General features: G+C 38.5%; 1 protein-coding gene across 1 annotated transcript in view; it reads left to right on the forward strand.

Moving 5' to 3' along the window:
• Positions 1-19,554, forward strand: part of LOC124777401 (coatomer subunit delta) — a 119,641-nt gene that overhangs the window by 18,000 nt on the left and 82,087 nt on the right. The window contains exons 4-5 of the mRNA XM_047252796.1: positions 14,640-14,819; positions 17,551-17,759. Coding sequence (XP_047108752.1) covers positions 14,640-14,819; positions 17,551-17,759 — 389 coding nt within the window. The remainder of the gene's footprint in view (positions 1-14,639; positions 14,820-17,550; positions 17,760-19,554) is intronic.

Raw genomic sequence — 19,554 nt, forward strand, 5'->3', positions numbered from 1 at the left:
TGTCATTGTGACCTTTTAATTTGCAAGTATTCTTACTGCTGCTGCTGCTGCTGCTGGGTAGTAGTATTAGAAGGCAAGTTTTCTCATCTGAGCATTAAAGTAACCAATGATGTCAGAAGTATAGAGGATACAAAATTCAGCCTGCAGATAGGCAGAATAAAATTCCTGAGTGAGATTAATATGTTAAATTTGAGTTTTAGGAAGTCTCTTCTGAAAGTGTTGGTCTGGAGTGTAGCGTCTAATGAACATAAAATATGAACGATAAAAAAGTACAGACAAAAATGAAATAGAAGCATTTTAAATGTGAATGCTGAGTATTAAGTTGGTAGATAAGGCATTGAACTATAAGGTATTGAACTAGAGAGCAGATAAACTTGAGGCACAACTTGACTAAGAGAAGGGATAGGTTTATTCAAGAGACTGAATGAGTGTGAGTATGAGTGTAGAACTGTAAAGTGAGACAAGGTTTGACTGCAGTATGAATGTTCAGATGGATGTAGGTTCCATTAATTATGCAGAAATGAACAGACTACTGTGGAGTGCTGCGCCAAACCTGTCTTTGGACTGAAGACTACACCATAACACCACAGTGAGAATAAAATGGTTTTTATGAAGCATGGTATTACAGAACTGAAGAAAATTAAAACTATGTTAATGAATTACTCTGATGCTTCATGGTATAAGTTTCATACTCGAGGGCAAAACTCGGAAATGTGTTTCACCAATATTTATCTGTCATGAACAAGTTTTTGCCTTATTAGACCATTGCTAAATTGCAGTGCTAGTTACCTTTTACCTTGTAGCAACAAGTTTGCAATAAATAGTAATGAATAAATGTAGTTTGTAATATTTTTGTCCTTAAACAGTTCACAAGTAAATTATGTTTATCTCATTAGCTGCTCCTTGTATACATTACCTGTGTATTTGGCTTCTATGTTTGCAGATTTCTGCTAACACCTCAGAACTCGATGTTCATTGTAAATAGGCCTCCAAAGCCTTTATTTGTGTAATTTAAAGTAACTTCTGCCTTTAAGCAACAGTCATTTTATTTGTGTAGGTCTCTGAATTTAGATCATATGAGCAGCACAAATGTAGTAGAATTTGAAAAGCAGGAGCACCTTTTAAAATAGCATGTGTATGTAATTTTTCTCCAACTGATCTTTATCACTGCCACTTGCAGAAAGCTTTATCTTCAGCCAACATTGATATTCCTTTGAGTGTAAAAAAAAAAAAACCACGATGGCATATCCATAAAGACATACACAACCACCTCATGTACAAATCTGTTTATGGGCAACCTGGAGGAGTACTTCTCAGCCACTTAAAATCCAAAACACCCCACCTGTTATATTCTGTGATACTATCTTCAGGATCTGGACCCAAGGCCAAGGTGAGACCTCTCTCCATCCACATATTCAATGCCTCTCAAATCTATTTCAGTTAATAATCTTCAGTGTAATGAGCCACTTTTCTGGACACTGACTTCCCTCTTTGTGGCAGTTATACAACTAGCTATGCCCACATTTAAACCCCTAACTATCAACAGTACTTGCACTTCTATAGCTACCATCTCTTCCTCCCAGTCAGTGACCATCTGTGAAGCTCGACTTTCTGGATTTGTTTCCCAGTACCACCCGAACACCAAAATCTTATATCTCAAAAACGTGATATTCTACCTCACAACTTACAAAATTTCTTTTTCTTTTGCTGGCCCTCGTTCAGATCCCTGTCAAATTGATTATAGCCATGAGAGAGACCTAGACCACATGCGTGTTACATTCTGTTCCAGTTCTGTTATCAATATACCTTTCTTCATTAGAGCAAGGGCTATGTGTCGAAGCAGATACATCACATATTAACAGTGTTGTGAATAATGCATGGTAGTTGTGTAGACATGACCACAAAGCTGAGGCCAGTGACCTCTGCCAAACACTGTGCCATTGCTTGCGAAGTGTAGATGTTTCACCACCCAGTGGCAGAGAATCCTGCTGCATACAAGAGAGTTCGCTTCAGCAACTGATTAATGACCTGTACCATCTGAATCCTCCCTTCATGGATCAGCATTCTAAATTGCACAGATGTGAAATGATCTTCGCTAAGTTGCTGATATCGATGAGCAATTTAATTTTTTTCAGATTCCTGTCTTCAACTAAAGTGTACTTTTCTTACTTGTATCCGTTGCAGCTTCCACATTGTAATAGATTGTACTGGGGCCAATAAAGAAGTACTTTTTTCTCTCCATGAAAGCAAATGTTTGTTCACTTAAAAGACATAAATTCACTTTTATTGGATACCACCATAAAAAATAGATAAATATTCTATGCCAAGTGCAAAACCTTTAGAAGTGTTTCTCTCTTGCGTCTCAGTGGCTCAGCATATCCCCTAAAAATTACTATCACTCTTGATGTCTCCTGTGCTGTTTCTGTCAGTCTGCAATTAATTCAAGGGAAAAAAGTGATTTCCTCTAATGTAGCCAGTCTCAGTATCTTTATTGTCATCCAAAAAGTTGTTAATACCAGCCAGTTGCTGTGACACTAATAACAGTTCCAGCTGTGCGCTGTCCACTTACAGTAACCAGAGTATGTTTATCATGGCAATGACATCACAGCAACCCAACTGACTTGATTACTTTCTGAATGTTTTTTTGCTACAGTTTTTACCCAACAAAATATTAAAAGTTCTTTAATTCAGCCAGCAAGTTTTAACATGTTAACACAAGTTTTGTCACTAATTCATTGATGATAATGATGAAAAGGGTGTCTTATTTAAGTAATTTATACATGGTTAACCTCACATATATGAACTAGTGGATATATTATCACAGGGTGTATATGACCCAGGAGATCCGGGAAAAACCCGGGAATTTTTTCATCTGGGAGAAAACTGGGAAAAACACGGGAATTTTTTTAGAATTCAGGGAATTTTTTGTTGTCTTGGTTTTCAGTTAAATTCTTGTAATTTTGACTGGTAAAAAGCGATACTCTAACAAACGATATCACTGTATCCCGCTTTTGCAGAATAATGCTGCAACAATAAAACATGAACAAGGAAAAAAAAACGAAAATAAAACATAAATTGCAAAGGAAATGTGCCATATACAACAAAACACAGTGCTCATACAAGCATCTGCCAACAGCAAAATGTGTCAAAGGCTTTAGGAAGACTATGCAATGCTTAATAGCAACATATTGCCTCTGATGAGCATGACGTCACAACTGTTTACATTAGATTCGTTTTAGCAGTTAAGAGCAAGCTCTTGCGCATGTGCAGTTGAGTTACGTATGAGTAGTACCTTCTCCCACTTCTGGCTACAGAAACTTGGCTGTTGGCTGTGTAAGCAGTTGCAGCAAGCAGCTAGATGCACCTGGAAAAAATTTTACTGCCAGATTCACGCATGCGCAGCAGGCCCGGACCTATGAGTGGGGGGGGGGGGGGGGGTGTGGCAAACGAAGGTATCTGACCAGGGCGGGGGAGGGAGGGGCGCCAAATTCATATTCTTCAGGAGAAAAAACCTTGTTTCACAAAGTGCCTAGCATCCAGCGCACGTTGGTCTATCGGTTACTCATATGATTTTGAAACGCATCTCTGTTGCTTTTTGAACACACTCTGTAAGTTAATTTCTGAATGAATCATAAGTTGATTTTCGAATGCTTGCATAGTGTACGTGATGTGTCTGTCAGAGAATCCTTGTCACACCTAGAAATAAACTTCCCTGCAGGAAAAATGGGACCGGGCCATATGAGCTGAGCGCAGTAAAGCCGAATGAGTGAACGCCAATCGATGTCTGATTATGTGGTTGATTATATTTGCGAATGATCAGCATTGTTATAATTACTAGTGATATCTATAGATTCAGACTACCAGAGTGGAAATAAACGACTAACAGGAATAACAGGGAAGAAAGATTACGCATTATCTTCTTGGTGTACCCAAGAAAATGAAACTTTGCCAGAAAATTTTTGGCCAGATCGTTACACTAGTAATGGCCAGTTGTACAGGCCCCATCTAGCATCCGCTTAAGTTCTATTGTGGAAGTACCGCAGAAAATGGCTGGTACGAACATAACAACACCTAACTGGAGAATAATCAGGGATAACTAAACCGGTGATTTTGGCAGGGTTACTGAAGTTAACCGGTGAACAAGTTTTGACTTTGACAAAAGCAGGAATAGTTCTAGAATTAGTCATGACAAGATTGTTTCTTAAAACGAGGAAGTAGAAGAAACAGGGTCATCACACAAATGATTGGAAAAGAGCAGAGGTAGTCCCAGTCTTCAAGAAGGGTCGTCGAGCAGATACGCAAAACTATAGACCCATATCTCTGACGTCGATCTGTTGTAGAATTTTAGTACATGTTTTTTGCTCGTGTATCATGTCGTTTCTGGAAACCCAGAATCTACTCTGTAGGAATCAACATGGATTCTGGAAACAGCGATCGTGTGAGACCCAACTCGCTTTATTTGTTCATGATACCCAGAAAATATTATATACCGGCTCCCAGGTAGATGTTATTTTCCTTGACTTCTGGAAGGCGTTCGATACAGTTCCGCACTGTCGCCTGATGAACAAAGTAAGAGCCTACGGAATATCAGACCAGCTGTGTGGCTGGATTGAAGAGTTTTTAGCAAACAGAACAGTAACCTCTGGCGTGCCACAGGGGAGTGTTATGGGACCATTGCTTTTCACAATATATATAAATGACCTAGTAGATAGTGTCAGAAGTTCCATGCGGCTTTTTGCGTATGATGCTGTAGTATACAGAGAAGTTGCAGCATTATAAAATTGTAGCGAAATGCAGGAAAATCTGCAGCGGATAGGCACTTGGTGCAGGGAGTGGCAACTGACCTTTAACATAGACAAATGTAATGTATTGTGAATACATAGAAAGATGGATCCTTTATTGTATGATTATATGATAGCGGAACAAGCACTGGTAGCAGTTACTTCTGTAAAATATCTGGGAGTATGCGTGCGAAACGATTTGAAGTGGAATGATCATATAAAATTAATTGTTGGTAAGGTGGGTACCAGGTTGAGATTCATTCGGAGAGTTCATAGAAAATGTAGTCCATCAACAAAGGAGGTGGCTTACAAAACACTCATTCGACCTATACTTGAGTATTGCTCATCAGTGTGGGATCCGTACCAGATCGGGTTGACAGAGGAGATAGAGAAGATTCAAAGAAGAGCAGCGCGTTTTGGCGCAGGGTTATTTGGTAAGCGTGACAGCGTTACGGAGATGTTTAGCAAACTCAAGTAGCATACTCTGCAATAGAGGCGCTCTGCATCACGGTGTAGCTTGCTGTCCGGGTTTCGAGAGGGCGCATTTCTGGATGAGGTATCGAATATATTGCTTCCCCCCTACTTATACCTCCCAAGGAGATCACGAATGTAAAATTAGAGAGATTCGAGCGCGCACGGAGGCTTTCCGGCAGTCGTTCTTCCTGCGAACTGTACGCAACTGGAACAGAAAAGGGAGGTAATGACAGTGGCACGTAAAGTGCCCTCCGCCACACACCATTGGGTGGCTTGCGGAGTATAAATGTAAATGTAGATTATGGAAGAATATGACGATTCCAAATTTATATAAAAATCTTGTACTACTACTTTTTGATTTCATGCTCGGGAAACTGGAGCCTATGATTGAAATGTGAAACTATTTTCTAACATAAAACTGTTTGCTTGTAGTAGGCCTAATAGGCATTTTATGTTGGTCTGCGTGAATTATATTGTGTCTTGTTATAAAAATGACCATTTGTGCCAAAACAATCTCGTTTATTTGGTGTGTGTTACAATTGCTGCAATGTTAGAAAGGCCTATTTTGTTGTATCTAGCAGACAGTGACAAAGTAGACGTAATCAGATGGAGAAACCACACCAGTCTTGGGTACTATTTCTATTAACAAGTTACACAGTATTAGACAACGATATTTCAATTTTTCATGTAGCAAAACATTGACGAACTTTGATGAGGTAATAGATTCTTTCGCAGAAAGGAAAGCACGCCATGTAAGATCAGAGAGAAAACAATGCTAGAAGCTAAGGACTGAAGAAATGTTTACTGCCTTGCTTGTCTCGTCTCTACTGGTTGTATGTATCCTATATTTTATGTCACCCAAAACAGAAAGTTATTTTAACAGGCAATAAAGGGTGCAAATTTTCTGAAGAGTCCTTGTGTTCCCGATTATAAATAATCCCATCCAGTATTAATTGCGTTTTTTTGAAGAGGGGCAGGATGTCAAACCGGGCGACTGGGAGCCGGAGAGGCAGCACAGGACATTTTAATTTCCATTGTCCTGAATATAGATGATGTACCCTACAAAATGAACATATTTTTGAAAATTCAATTTTTATTTTTTTTTAAATTTTTATTTTTATTTTTGACAATGTATCTCAAACGCTCGAGGGAGAGGGCTGGGAGGGGGGAGGGGGGGGGGGGGGTGTGCACCACTATCTAGGATTGCCACGGTTTGGAAATATTGTAGATCTAGGGCTGATGTGCAGAGCAGTCTGAGTTATAGTGGGAAAGTGTGTAGTCTCCATATGACCCCTGTTTACATTTAATGATTTTGCAGTTTCCTCTTCGTTTACTGCTCTCACGTCAAATGAAAACAAGACAGAGATCTGTAGCTGGGAGCTATCAAGTGAATTAAAATACATTCACATAATTACGGAAGGCTAATATATGTTATTAGTTTCAGATTTTCTTTCTGACAGTCATGCATTAATCGCCCTGTAGAACAATGAAGTTATTTTCGTCGGTTTGCTAAAGAATTTTTTTTTTTTTACGCTGAGGCAGTCAATGTATTTAAAACGAAGTGTTTAGTTCCACACTATTGGCTAATTTCAACTGCTTGCTGCATTTCAAGTGCACGTTTTCATCTTCTACTGGTACTCCAAGAAAATTTATATCCCAAAACCCACACTGAAAAGGTTAATATCAGGTCGAGGCCCACTTCATTGGGAATCTGGACATACGAATGTGCTCTTTAAGTATGCACTTTAAATGTGCCATTTTAGTATGGTCCACGAAATTCCGATGCTCTTGGAGTATCCTCTGGTGTCTTTTTTTCTTTTATGGCATAATGTAAGATCTTTTAATGTTTTACATGTATGAACATATGGGCTTCCTGTGTCATAGTAGCCGCCAAAGCGCGATGGCACCTGTTACCTGGCGCTCTCTGACAACTACTGTAACAAACCTATTTTTAACAGGTCGCGAGAAAATATTTCGAATGGTGATTTGAAAAGCGTTACTTTCAAAGTAAATTTCCTTTTACGCAAGTTGAACTATGTGCGAGAATGTAAGATGAATTTCTTAAATCACAGAGCGTTTGATGATGAGCCATTTAGAAGTATTTCGAGCCCAGAAGATCAGACATTCATGTCGTTATTATGAGCAAATTGATGTAGTGCTACAGGAAGCTTTCTCTCCTCTGCAGTAGCTAATTTATTTGTGGAAAACTCTGAGGACAAGCCACTGGACTTGGCTAAAATTTTTACTGGCACATTTGTATGATATTTATTAAAGTGTAACACGCGTAAAAAAAGATCAACATTATATGTGAAAGCTTAGCTTCTCTTGCAGCTTATAAACCTTAGAGACCAGTATTATATGTGAAAGCTTTGCTTTTCTTGTAGCAATACTATATGTATTAATTTAAAACATTAACTTTTCCTGTTTGTGTGTCCGCGCTACTTAGCAGTGATGTTGCTATTGGCTGACTACATCACGTGTCCTGTGCTCTGAATATCCGCTGTCATCGGCTGGCCGGATCACTTGACATGAGCTATGACTGGCTTACAAAACCGCATAGCAGTCTCGAACGGTTCAGAAAGTGACAAGCGGTGTTTGGTGGAATTCGAATTTATACTTTCGTAATACGAAAATATGCAGCGTACATGTTGCTGCACATCAAAAATCTTTCCAACAGGGGTTTTCTGCCCTAAGTTTCAATTTCTAAAGTACCGGGAAGTTCTACGCCCATGTATAAAAACATAACCATTCAAAGAATTGATAAGTTTTACTGTTCCAAGGGAAAATACTTAATAACAATAAATACTTAATAACATGGAAAAAGTGTGTTTTCATCTGGGAGAAAGTGTATTTTTAACCGGGAAATCCGGGAAAAATCCAGGAATTTTCTTTCCTTGTCCACATATACACCCTGTATCAACTTGTGTTGATGTTGTACTGGGTGATTCAGCTGCTCCTACTGATGTCATTTTATGCACCCTGCAATGTTATATCTAGCCTAAAAAAAAAAAAAAAAAAAAAAAGCCAAGTTCGAGGTTTTCATATGCTCTCACTCACTAATTGCAAACTATTAGTCCTTTTAATAAAAAAAAGGACATTTTTATTGGAAATTTAATGTGGTTAAAGGAGATACTTTAGAAAAGAGGCCATAGTTGACAAGTTATTAAGAAAAATGTACAAAAGTGACCTTCAAATGCATCCCTACTCAACCACCACTGCTAAGGATTTCTAGCATATTATTCATGGCACTCCCGCCAGCAACTGTACAAAAATTTGGGACTGCACAAATTATTTTCCACATTCAACATTTTTTTAGTCTTCATTGAAAGGCCAAGCACTTACAAATTGTAAAATTGATGTTTGTGTAAACTTTACGTAACAGTTTTGTGAATTTTAACAGCATAAAATAAACAATTACTTTGTTATAGTCATAAGGCCTTCTGACTGCGAAACTAATGTGCTTCTAAGGAATAAGTTTGAATCGAATGGACGCTGTAATTAGTTTTCGCATAACATATTTATAAGTGGTTTTTCTTTTGTGATCCTCATGGGCATGTTTAATAATGTTAACAAAATAGCCAACTATGTTGGTGGTGTAATAGCCCAATTAGAAGAGACCAGAAAAGATCAAATATTGAGAATAGCTTCGGCAATTGGAAATTTTTGTGCAGTGTTAGAAGGGAGTGCCATGAACAACATACTAGGAATTCTGACTGGTGAGGGATGAGTGTGGGAATGAAGGCACGTTTGAAAGTCACCTTTGTACGTTTTTCTTGAATAATTCGAAAACTGTGGCCTGCAGTCAAAACATATACTAGTACAAAATGTAACAACATTAAATTTCCTATGAAAAAGGTCCCATTCATTTTATTTACAGCACTAGTAGTTTGCATGTAATAAGTGAGAAAATGTTAAAATCTTGCATGTGATTTTTGAAGGCCAGATATAACATTGCAGGTTGCATAAAATGACACTGGTAGGGGGCAGCTGTATCACCCTGTATAGACTGCTGTTTGTTTGCTAATACCCTTCAATACATACTTTGCTTGGGCAATTCTTCTGACCTCAGTTTCCACTAGACATTGTCCTACACTTTTCTCCATCCATGTTAACCCCATTTCTCCTGCTCCTTTCCTCTCTCCCTCCTTGAACTTCATGCAAGGCAACTGTCCCTGACTTCTCCAGGATGAGCTTCTTGTGGTAACGTATTCCTATCTTCCCCATCTATCCCTCCCTTTTCCTAGCTCCCACTGCTCCCAATCCCACACTACTTCCAATTTCGTTCCATCTGCCCACCTGACTGCACACTTCCCAATACAGTAATTGTCTTTACTCATTCCACTGTTTACATTCCTACATGAATTTCAAAAAGAAATCATGTTTTTGTAGTGTGGTGTACAGAAAAGTTTTTCCTCCCTCATAGGGTTTTTATTTATTATTTTATTTAATTATTTTATCATTGAACATATAAAAAGAAACCATATCCAGTTGATAGTTCCCTAGTTTACCTGTAACATCAAGAAGCACAATTTTGTATCACCTACCGCTGGAGCAGAGATAGAAAGGATAATAAGTAGTAAAATAAAGAAAAAATCGTCAGCAGGAGAAGACATGATCCCTTGCTTCCTTCTCCATAGATGTAGTAAACTTACTAGTAAACCACTGTCTCACATAATAAATGCTTTATTTTTTTATGCAAAATTTCCAAGAAAATTTAAAATGACAAAAATCATACCCATACATAAAAAGGGATCTAAAGAAGATCCTGGCAACTACCGTCCAGCTGCAGTGTTCTCAGTATCCAGTAAAATATTTGAGCATGGAATGCCTGCCAGACTAAACTCGTTTCTTAGGAAGAAACTCATTCCTTCTGCTCAGTATCGTTTTTAAGAAAATAAATCTAAAGTACTGGAGGGGACTAAGAAATGCCGTTAAGGTCCTAGACCCAATGAAGGGAAATGCCTGATCTACACCTCCACGCGGTAGTGTGTGGGCAACATCACTTCATGTGATGGCTAACATAGACAGGGACCTAGGGATGACCGGGATAAGTCATCACCCCAGCATTTGCTGAACAGGGCACCTTCTTGCCCTGGAATGAGAAATGATTTCCAAAGGCGGAAGAACCAGCTGATGATCAAGGGCATAGGATGTGGAAGGCAGCGGGAAACCACCACATTAAAGAACTAAGATTATCCCAAGCATCAGCAGTAAACCATGTCAGTATCTTCTGTAAAATTTTCCGGAGATAAAATAGTCCCCCAATCGGATCTCCTGGTGGGGACTGCAAAAGCTACAGACAATGTGAAGGAAAAGAATCCCAATTTTAACATAGCCACTTGGAATGTGAGAACACTGCTTCAGTGTAGCAAGCTAGAAAATGTAAAACTTAAAATGGAATGACTGGAAATGGATATCCTAGGCATATCGGAGATGAGATGGCCCCAACCAGGTGATTTCTGGTCTGGAGAATACAGAGTCATTCACACCGGCACTGACCAAAATAGACCAGAAATGGGAGGAGTTGGAATAATTTTGAGGAAAAACTATGTGGGTGAAGAACCGGAGGAAGCAATTGTTGGCAAATAAGGACTTGGAAGAAGAGATTAAAGAGGAGACTGAGTAATCGAGCTCTGCATGAGGAACCAGTTAGTTGTTGCAAACACACTTTTCCAACATCATAAACGAAGAAGATACACATGGAAGGCCCGTGGAGACCTGGGGAGAGAACAGATTGATTACATTCTAGTGAAAGCACGTTTTAGGAACCAGACAAAAGATTGCAGGAGCCATCCATCTGCAGACATAGGCAGTGATCATAACCTGGTCCTGATGAAAAGTTCACTGAGATTCAAACGTTTGAAGAAGAAGCCAGTAAAACTTAAATGGGAACTAGAAAAACTGAAAACACAGGGACTGGCAAAGCACTGTGCTCATGAAACAGACAACCTAGCTAAAAATTTTCAACATGGTGTAGTAAATGAAGACTGGGTTCAAATTAAATCTGATATATACAAAGCAGCAGAAAAGATAGTTGGAAGAACTGAACTCAAAAACAAGAGGAAATGGATTACACCAGATATTATTGAGCTTATAGAAAACAGGAGATTATACAAAAATGCAACTGATGAACAAGGAAAAGCTGAATACAGAAAACTAAGGAACTTAGTTAACAGAGAAGCAAGGAAAGCAAAAGGAAATTTTCTTGAAGAAATGTGCAGAGAAGTGGAAGAAACTATGCAAAACAGAAGAACTGATTTAGCCTACAGAACTGCAAATCAATTTTTTAACAAACGTAAAACAACACCCTCAGGCACAATAGAAAATAAAGAGGGGAAAATGCTGTTTGGTGAAGAAATGGAAAGACTACATGGAGGAGTTATATCCCGGAACACCTCTTTCGGAGGAAGTAATAGGAAGAGAACAGCAAGTAGACGAAGATGACAAGGGAGCTAACATTCTGCAAGAAGAATTTGACAAAGCCCTAAAAGAACTATGAGACAACAAAGCAATGGGTATTGATGACATCCCTACAGAACTAATAAAGAATGCTGGTGACAGCATGAAAATCATGCTGCTTACTTACTAGGTCCATCTATAACACAGGAGAGGTACCAACAGACTTCCAGAAATGTATCATTGCTCCTATACCAAAGAAGGCAGCAGCTACAAAATGTGAACAGTACCGAACTCTAAGCCTAATATCACATGCATCAAAAATTCTCATAAAAATAGTTCTGAAGAGAATTGAAGAGAAAGTGGAGGATATGCTGAGTGAAGATCAGTTTGGTTTCAGAAGGGGATTGGGAACAAGAGAGGCGATTCTGGCACTGAGACTCGTTATCGAAAAGCAATTACTGAAAAATAAACCAGCTAATATTGTTTTTATAGACATGGGAAAGGCATTTGATAACATTATCTGGCAAGAGATGTTCAGAGTTCTGAGGAAAAGTGGAATAAAGTACGACAACATCCGTGTGATACTCAGTTTCTATAAGAATGAGGTGGCAGTAATTAGGAACTGTCACCAGGAACAAAAAGCAAATATTAGAAACAGGGTAAGTCAAGGATGTGCTCTCTCTCTCCTCTTATATTCAATGCTTACATCCAGGAAGATATAGACAAAGTTCGAGAAAGTACTGAGGTGGGATCAAAATTAATGGGCAGAAGATAGACATGCTACATTATGCAGATGATATTGCTATAGTCAAGGAGACAAAAGAAGATCTAGAGGAAGTACTCAGAACAATGGCAAAAATTCTATGCAATCAGTATGGAATGAGAATAAACAAGAAAAAGACTGAAGTGATAGTATGCAGTACAGGAGCAGAATATGAACCTCAGAGAATGAGAATTGGAAGAGAGGAGCTGGAAGTGATAGAGGAATTTACTTACCTGGGAAGCAAAATCATAAGAGATGGTAGAAGTCAGAAAGAAATTGCCACCAGAATACAAAAGGCAAAAATTGTATTTAATTGGAGAAGGAACTTACCTCACCAGCAACAACATCAATCTGAAAATAAGAAAATGTATCGTGAAAGCTTTCGTTTGGAGTGTGGCCCTATATGGATGTGAGACTTGGACAATTGGAAGAGAAGAGAGAAGACAGCTAGAGGCCCTGTAGGCGTGGTGCTGTAGAAGGATGATGATGATGATCAGCTGGAGAGAGAAAGTAACAAATGAAGAGGTGCTTAGAAGAGTACAGGAAATCAGATCTCTGTGGAGGAACATCCAAACAAGAAGAGACAAATTTGTAGGGCACATCCTACGACACAACAACATCATTGGAACAGTAGCAGAAGGAGCTATTGAGGGAAGGAATCATACATGCAACAGATCATGAATGACGTATGTAACACATACGTGTAAATGAAGAGGAAGGCAGACAGAAGAGAGGAGTGGTGCTCTGCTGCAAACCATCCTTATGGTTGAACACTAAAAGAAGAAGACTGATGCAGTTCCTTGATTCTACCCTACACTTGGTTGTCAAGAAATGCTATTGGGTTCTTTCTTAACCTCACAATGGCTTTTGACATGATGAACCACAACATACTTTTGCAAAAGTTGGATTGGTATGGGATAAGGCAAACTGCTTGTGGCTGGACCAGTAGTTATATTAAAGATCGAGCACAGTATGTTCATATAAATAAAGTAAATGAGTCAGGTATTCTAAATGTGGTGCACTCATCTACACAAGCCATAAAACGTGGTGTGCCACAGGGCTCAGTTTCGTGTCCTTTGTTAATTCTTCTGTATGTAACCAACCTCCCCTCCATCCTATCCACAGGCAAGGCATTTTTGTCCGCCGATGACACTAATGTCCTTATCTCAAATACAGCTAAATCTCTCCAGTCGGCAATCAACAGAAATACAGCCCAAATAGACTCATGGCTAGCACCAAACAGACTGCTCCTCAGTACAAAAAAAAGACGTATGCCTAACTTTTCACATCATTCAGAACAGAACTCCCCATATTGCAACAGTAACTTTAAGTGAGAGCAACATTGAATTTTTCGATGACACAAAATTCATAGGGATTCACATCACGGACACGTTCACATGGAGGAGGGGGGGGGGGGGGAACATGTTGTCATTGTTAGTTTCAGGCTAATTAGTGAAGGATGAGCTGAATACCAGCACATTGACTTACATGTGTCATGCTCTTTTCCATTCAGTACTAAGTTACAGAATCATTTTTAGGGGTCACAGTACCAAATCAATGAAATTATTCAAACTGCAAAAAAAGCAGTGAGAACAGTCTTGTACAAGCATCAAAGGCAAACCTGTAAACCACTTTTTAAAAACATAACTGCTCTCCCTAGTCAATACATTTTTCAACTGCTCTGCTTTTTTAAACAAAGTATCAATAGACTGGACTAGAACCTGGATACTCACCACTGTGACACAAGGCCAAAGAGATAGAAAGGTCAGTTCCCCATTCAACTAAACTGTACAATAACAGTGCTAAAAAAACAACCTTCAAGACCAATGTTAACAAAGCATTGCTTCTACAGTGTACAAGAATCTCTTCAGTGTGATCTATAAACCAATGTGATGTATACTAAGTGAACCATTGTTGTGTGTGTACATGTTATTTATTATGTTGTACACTTCTGTATATTGAATGACTGAGTAAGAATACATGTATAATATATCTTCTGTGTGATATATACTATGTGTAACAATGTTGTACATGTGTGTATTTTTCGTCATCTGCTTGACTTGTACCATATTATGTTGTACAGTTCTGTACATTGAATGATTGAGTGGATCGACAAGATACAATACAATTGTATGATTAATTTGTAAAACAGATGAGAGAACTTATTTTGAAGTGTAATTAAATTCTCATATATTTCCAAAATTATTCTCTTGTACTTGCAGATCCCAGAGTACTGCCGAAGCATGGATGAAGCGGAAATTGCTGATAATGCATTTAATCTCATTTTTGCATTTGATGAAATTGTAGCTTTGGGCTACCGGGAAAGTGTGAACCTAGCACAAATTCGCACCTTTGTGGAAATGGACTCCCATGAAGAAAAGGTTTACCAAGCTGTGAGACAGGTATAACAGATATTACATATATTTGCAATTTTCAGTGCCCAGAATCCCTTTATTCACTGTACTTAATTTTTCATAAGATTCCAGTGAATGTAAAAAGTTATTTGGTTTCTGTACATGAATGAGAGGGGAGAAAAGTTAACCATCAGGTAATAGCTTGAATGCCATAATTGTCAAAGAAGATAATCTATTAGCTATGTTGTGATTGGTGTGGTTTTGAAGTTGCCATTCAACTATAGAGAATGACGACTTTTTTGGGATGAAAAGTACCTACTGTGTCAAATTCAGATTGAGATTTTATCCGATTTTGACATGGAAGTTTACTGAGAACTGCTTATTCTAGGATTCCATTACAAAAGACTTCGTAGCCATATTAGCAACTTTTGTGCCCACCCTCTGTGGGTGCATTGTCAGCAGGGAGCTCTAGATTACCACACTTCCTTCGTCAGAAAAGTTCTAGGACAGTGTTTTTTTTATTTCTGAGTTTTCAATAATAAGAAAGAACAAACGTTGTTTTTGTGACCTGGTATGTGCACGTCCTTGGAATGATCTTTTCCATGTTTCTGCACAAACTCACCATGTGGCAGCTTGTGCTTAGCAACACACTGTTTGAGTTCTTGGTGCAATAGTTATAGTGGCACATGGGTGCTGATTGTGAGCAAAGAGTGAACATTAAAGTTTGTGTTAAGCTTGGGAAAACTCCTAGTAAAACATGTACAATGATTAAGCAAGCATATGCAGGTTAGTCACTTTCAAGAAGTCATGTTTTTGAGTAGCACAAAAGGTTTTGCGAAGGCAGAGATTCATTGTAAGACGATGCGAGAGCTGGTTGCCTATTTACAGCACATACCAGTCCAAACATAGAGCATGCAAGGCTGTTGTTACAAGAAGACAGTTATGTAACTGTGTGTGTGATATCAGAACAATTTAATCTGGATTGTGATGTTTGTCATAAGATTTTATGCAAAGATTTAGGGAAACAGAAACTTTATGCAAAACTCATTCCTCAACACTAACAGATGAACAGAAAGAGGAAAGATAAAGAATTCCTGCTGAATTATTGAACAGAGCCAGATGTGATCCTACAATTCTGTCAAAGATTACAGCTGGGGATGAAAGTTGGTGCTGCCAGTGTGACCCTCACACACAGCGTCAAAGTGCCGAATGGCGAGTCCTGTATCATGAGCCTCGAAAAAAATCAAACGACAACCTGCGAGAATAGAGGCTCTGTTGATTGCATTCTTTGATAGTTAAGGATTAGTTAACCATGAGTATGTTCCTCCAGGTCAAACAGTGAACCAAACTCTTTAATCAAAGTCCAAACATTTGTGACGAGGAATTCGATATCGCTGCCCTGATTTGTGACATTCTCAGGACTGGTTCTTACTGCACGACAATGCAAGGCCCAATCTGCTTTATCTGTTACCAAGTATCTGGCCAGACATTCTGTTATTGCCATCCCACATCTGTCACATTTGCCTGACCTCTCACCTTACGATTTTTTCTTTTACCATGAGTGGAAAGGCGACAGAAATGGAAGCTTAATCAAGATATCGCAGGCATCCAATTGACTACGAAAAATGAGCTTACGAGCATTGTACTTGAAAATCTCCCTGCTTTCTTCCAAAATCTCCAGAAACATTGGTAACTGTGTATAGATAGCAAAGGAGACTACTTAGATAGGAGCTAGGATCATACTTGGTAAGTGCAATTATGAAACTTTTCTGGCAAAGGGAGTATAATCCCCATTTGTAGTATTGAGATTAATATCCTTTGATCATAGTGACTGTGATAAAAGAGAGGCATTTACTTATCAAACACAAGCAGAAACAACTGGAGGACAGATGACAGACAAGCGACTTTTACATTGTAGTCAGTTTATTATTGAATAAATTAGCTGAAAGTGTTAACTACAGTTGATTCATTATACGTAACTCACATTTTCTTCACCAAAATAAAAAGAAAGCTTTCGTTATTTACCAAACTCTCCACTCTCCAGAATTTGTTCTTTGTGGTTTCTGTTGTTTCCTAAACTAAACACACCATAGAAAACATTTAGAGATTAAAGAGTACAGAAGGTGGAAAGCAATGTCAGTGGAAGGACTGATGAGCTAAAATTGTGGAGTTTGAAGGAGCATACCCATAATGTGTGCCATCTTTTGCTAAGCAAAGTTTGGGTATCTTTTAAACAGATTTTGTGATTTCCCTAAATCACTTCAGGCAAATGCCGGGATGGTCCCTTTGAAAGGGCACGGCCGATTTCCTTCCCCATCCTTCCCTCACCCAAGCTTGCGCTCTGTCTCTAATGACCTCGTTGTCGACGGGACGTTAAACACTAATCTCCTCCTCCTCCTTTAAACAGATTTTGTGTTCTTATTTTTTATGATATCATCTCTTAATTTTTCCAGTAGTTTTGCTGTTGCCACTGTTCTTATTGAAATTATTGTGTGAGAAACCTGCCTCACTAATAATGCTCGTGTTGTGCGACACATATTGTTAAGCTGCAATCAACTTCAGATATTTGCTTTTCACTGTTGCATTTCGCAAATTGTAGCTCTAATAAGCCTTGAAATAGGAATAAGGATTCATTTGTATTTGAGAAATTTGTTATTGTCATTTTAGTGATGTTGACTATGCTGACATACCATGTGCACTTTCTGTTTCACAAAGTGTTGCAGCAATTCTAGAAGTAATGAATATACCAATGTGTGATATTAACATTCCTCCATTTCAGACTCAAGAAAGAGAAGCGAAGAATAAGATGAGAGAAAAGGCGAAAGAATTGCAACGACAGAGGATGGAGGCCTCCAAAAAAGGCATAAAGAGTCCAGGGTATGGGGGAGGTGGCTTTGGGAGTGGTGCAGGATTCACACCTTCACCAATTGTTGGTGATTCAGCAAATTTGTCACCTGAAATTAGCAAACCCAGCTTCACTGCCATTCAGTAAGTAATCAGAAATATTTCACAAAGACCAGACTAGTAATCACACTGGATTAACTCCATAAAAGGTGGCAGCATATTTTGTAAGCAGTTCCCTAACAAACTCATTGCTTTTATCTCTACACATTATACAAGGGTTGGAACTTAAGTAGTGGCAACTATTTATTCACAACCAATACAAAAGAGTTACATGTTTGCACCTGTTCCTGTCCTTCAAAGTAGTCACCAGCATTGTGTAGAACCTGTTGCCAGCAATGTGGAAGGTGTAGTACACCATTAGTAGAACCTGTTCTGTTGATTGTATGAAAGGAGCAGTCTACTGCCTGTCGAATCTCTGGAACAGTTCTGAAGCGAATACCACGAAGTGGTTTTTTCGTCTTCGGAATCTTCCAACCCTCGTATTTCCACAATTCATGATTTGCCAGTTCTTGATGATGGCTTACTTAGTGAGTCAGGAACAAACTGATATGTTACCAGAGCAATTACTAGGTGCTGACTCTTATACATAGGTTTTATGACAGGTGTATACGCAGAGATATAGACAGAATGGTTGGCAGGCACAAACGCCCAGGCCAATTTTCCATGATAAACAAGCTTAAGGATAATTGGTGAAATAATTAACTATGTATTAATTTATAATGATACAAATGTCAAATGTAGCACTAATGGCATTCTAATGAACCAAATAATGAAATGAAATGATCATATGGCAATGACGGCTGGGTGTCACCACCTGGGGAAGTTTGGCTGCCGAGTTGAAGTCTATTCAGTTGACGCCACATTGGGTGATTGGCACATGGCACATCAATGGTAGGCATTGAAAACCTTGTAACTCCATTTAGTTAAATTTTGTAGGTGAAGCAAAAACGGTTTCTTAAAAAATAATGTAAAGTGATACAGAAAATTGCTACATGTGTAACTGTGTAGTAGAAGCGTAGTTATTGACAGATTAGAAAAATCCACACACTTCCAAAACTTTCTTTGATTGTGGAGTTACTGGCAACTGGAATTAAGAGTTTTCACAGGCAGAAGGAGCTATGAGGTTTTCATTGCCTACCATCGATATGTCGGTAATCAGTTACCAATTTTATCTTAAAAGAAAGGGTTTCATTTAAACTGAATGGTCTATTTGAATTAGCATAGCATAAATAATTTATCAACTAATAAGTCCTAATGAACTATTGTCTAACTTCACACATGAAAACAACAAACACATTGCCCCTGTTGTATCCCCAAACAACTAGCAATAAGTGAAAAGTTGTGGCGGAACCATTAGGCACGTCTCCCCTTCGGTGTCAGCACTTGCTCCGAGGTCAATTGACAGAGAAATGGTTGTGAGAGAATGTTCAAAAAGTGGCATACAACATGTAAGGCTAAAATTACAAAAAAAAGTTAGCTGTGAACATGTGTATTGCACAATATGTACAAGAGAATTTTAAGCCAAAGGTGTGACTGTGATTTGAAGTGTGCTGCTAAAGATGCTACAGCTTCATTCCATACTGCTAGATATGAACTTAGTTTCAAAACCGCACATCTAAACTGGTAAAAAGTTGTATGACTCAAAATTTTTAGCTGTTTGAACTCAAATGTTGCATTCTTTGGCAAACATTGTGCAACAATAACGATGGATAGCTCAGATAGAAGTTAAGTAAAACTTAATATTTCAATCTTGGGGAGGGAATTCAAGTTACACTTTCTAAGTTTCGATGAAGTGCAAGTGAAACTGCTCAAATTTTGACACACTATCTTTTGCAGTGTGTGGAAAAACGTAAACTTGAAGAAAAGTTGGATTGTTATG

Source organism: Schistocerca piceifrons, chromosome 2, assembly GCF_021461385.2.
Source record: "Schistocerca piceifrons isolate TAMUIC-IGC-003096 chromosome 2, iqSchPice1.1, whole genome shotgun sequence".
Taxonomy (NCBI): Eukaryota; Metazoa; Arthropoda; class Insecta; order Orthoptera; family Acrididae; genus Schistocerca; species Schistocerca piceifrons.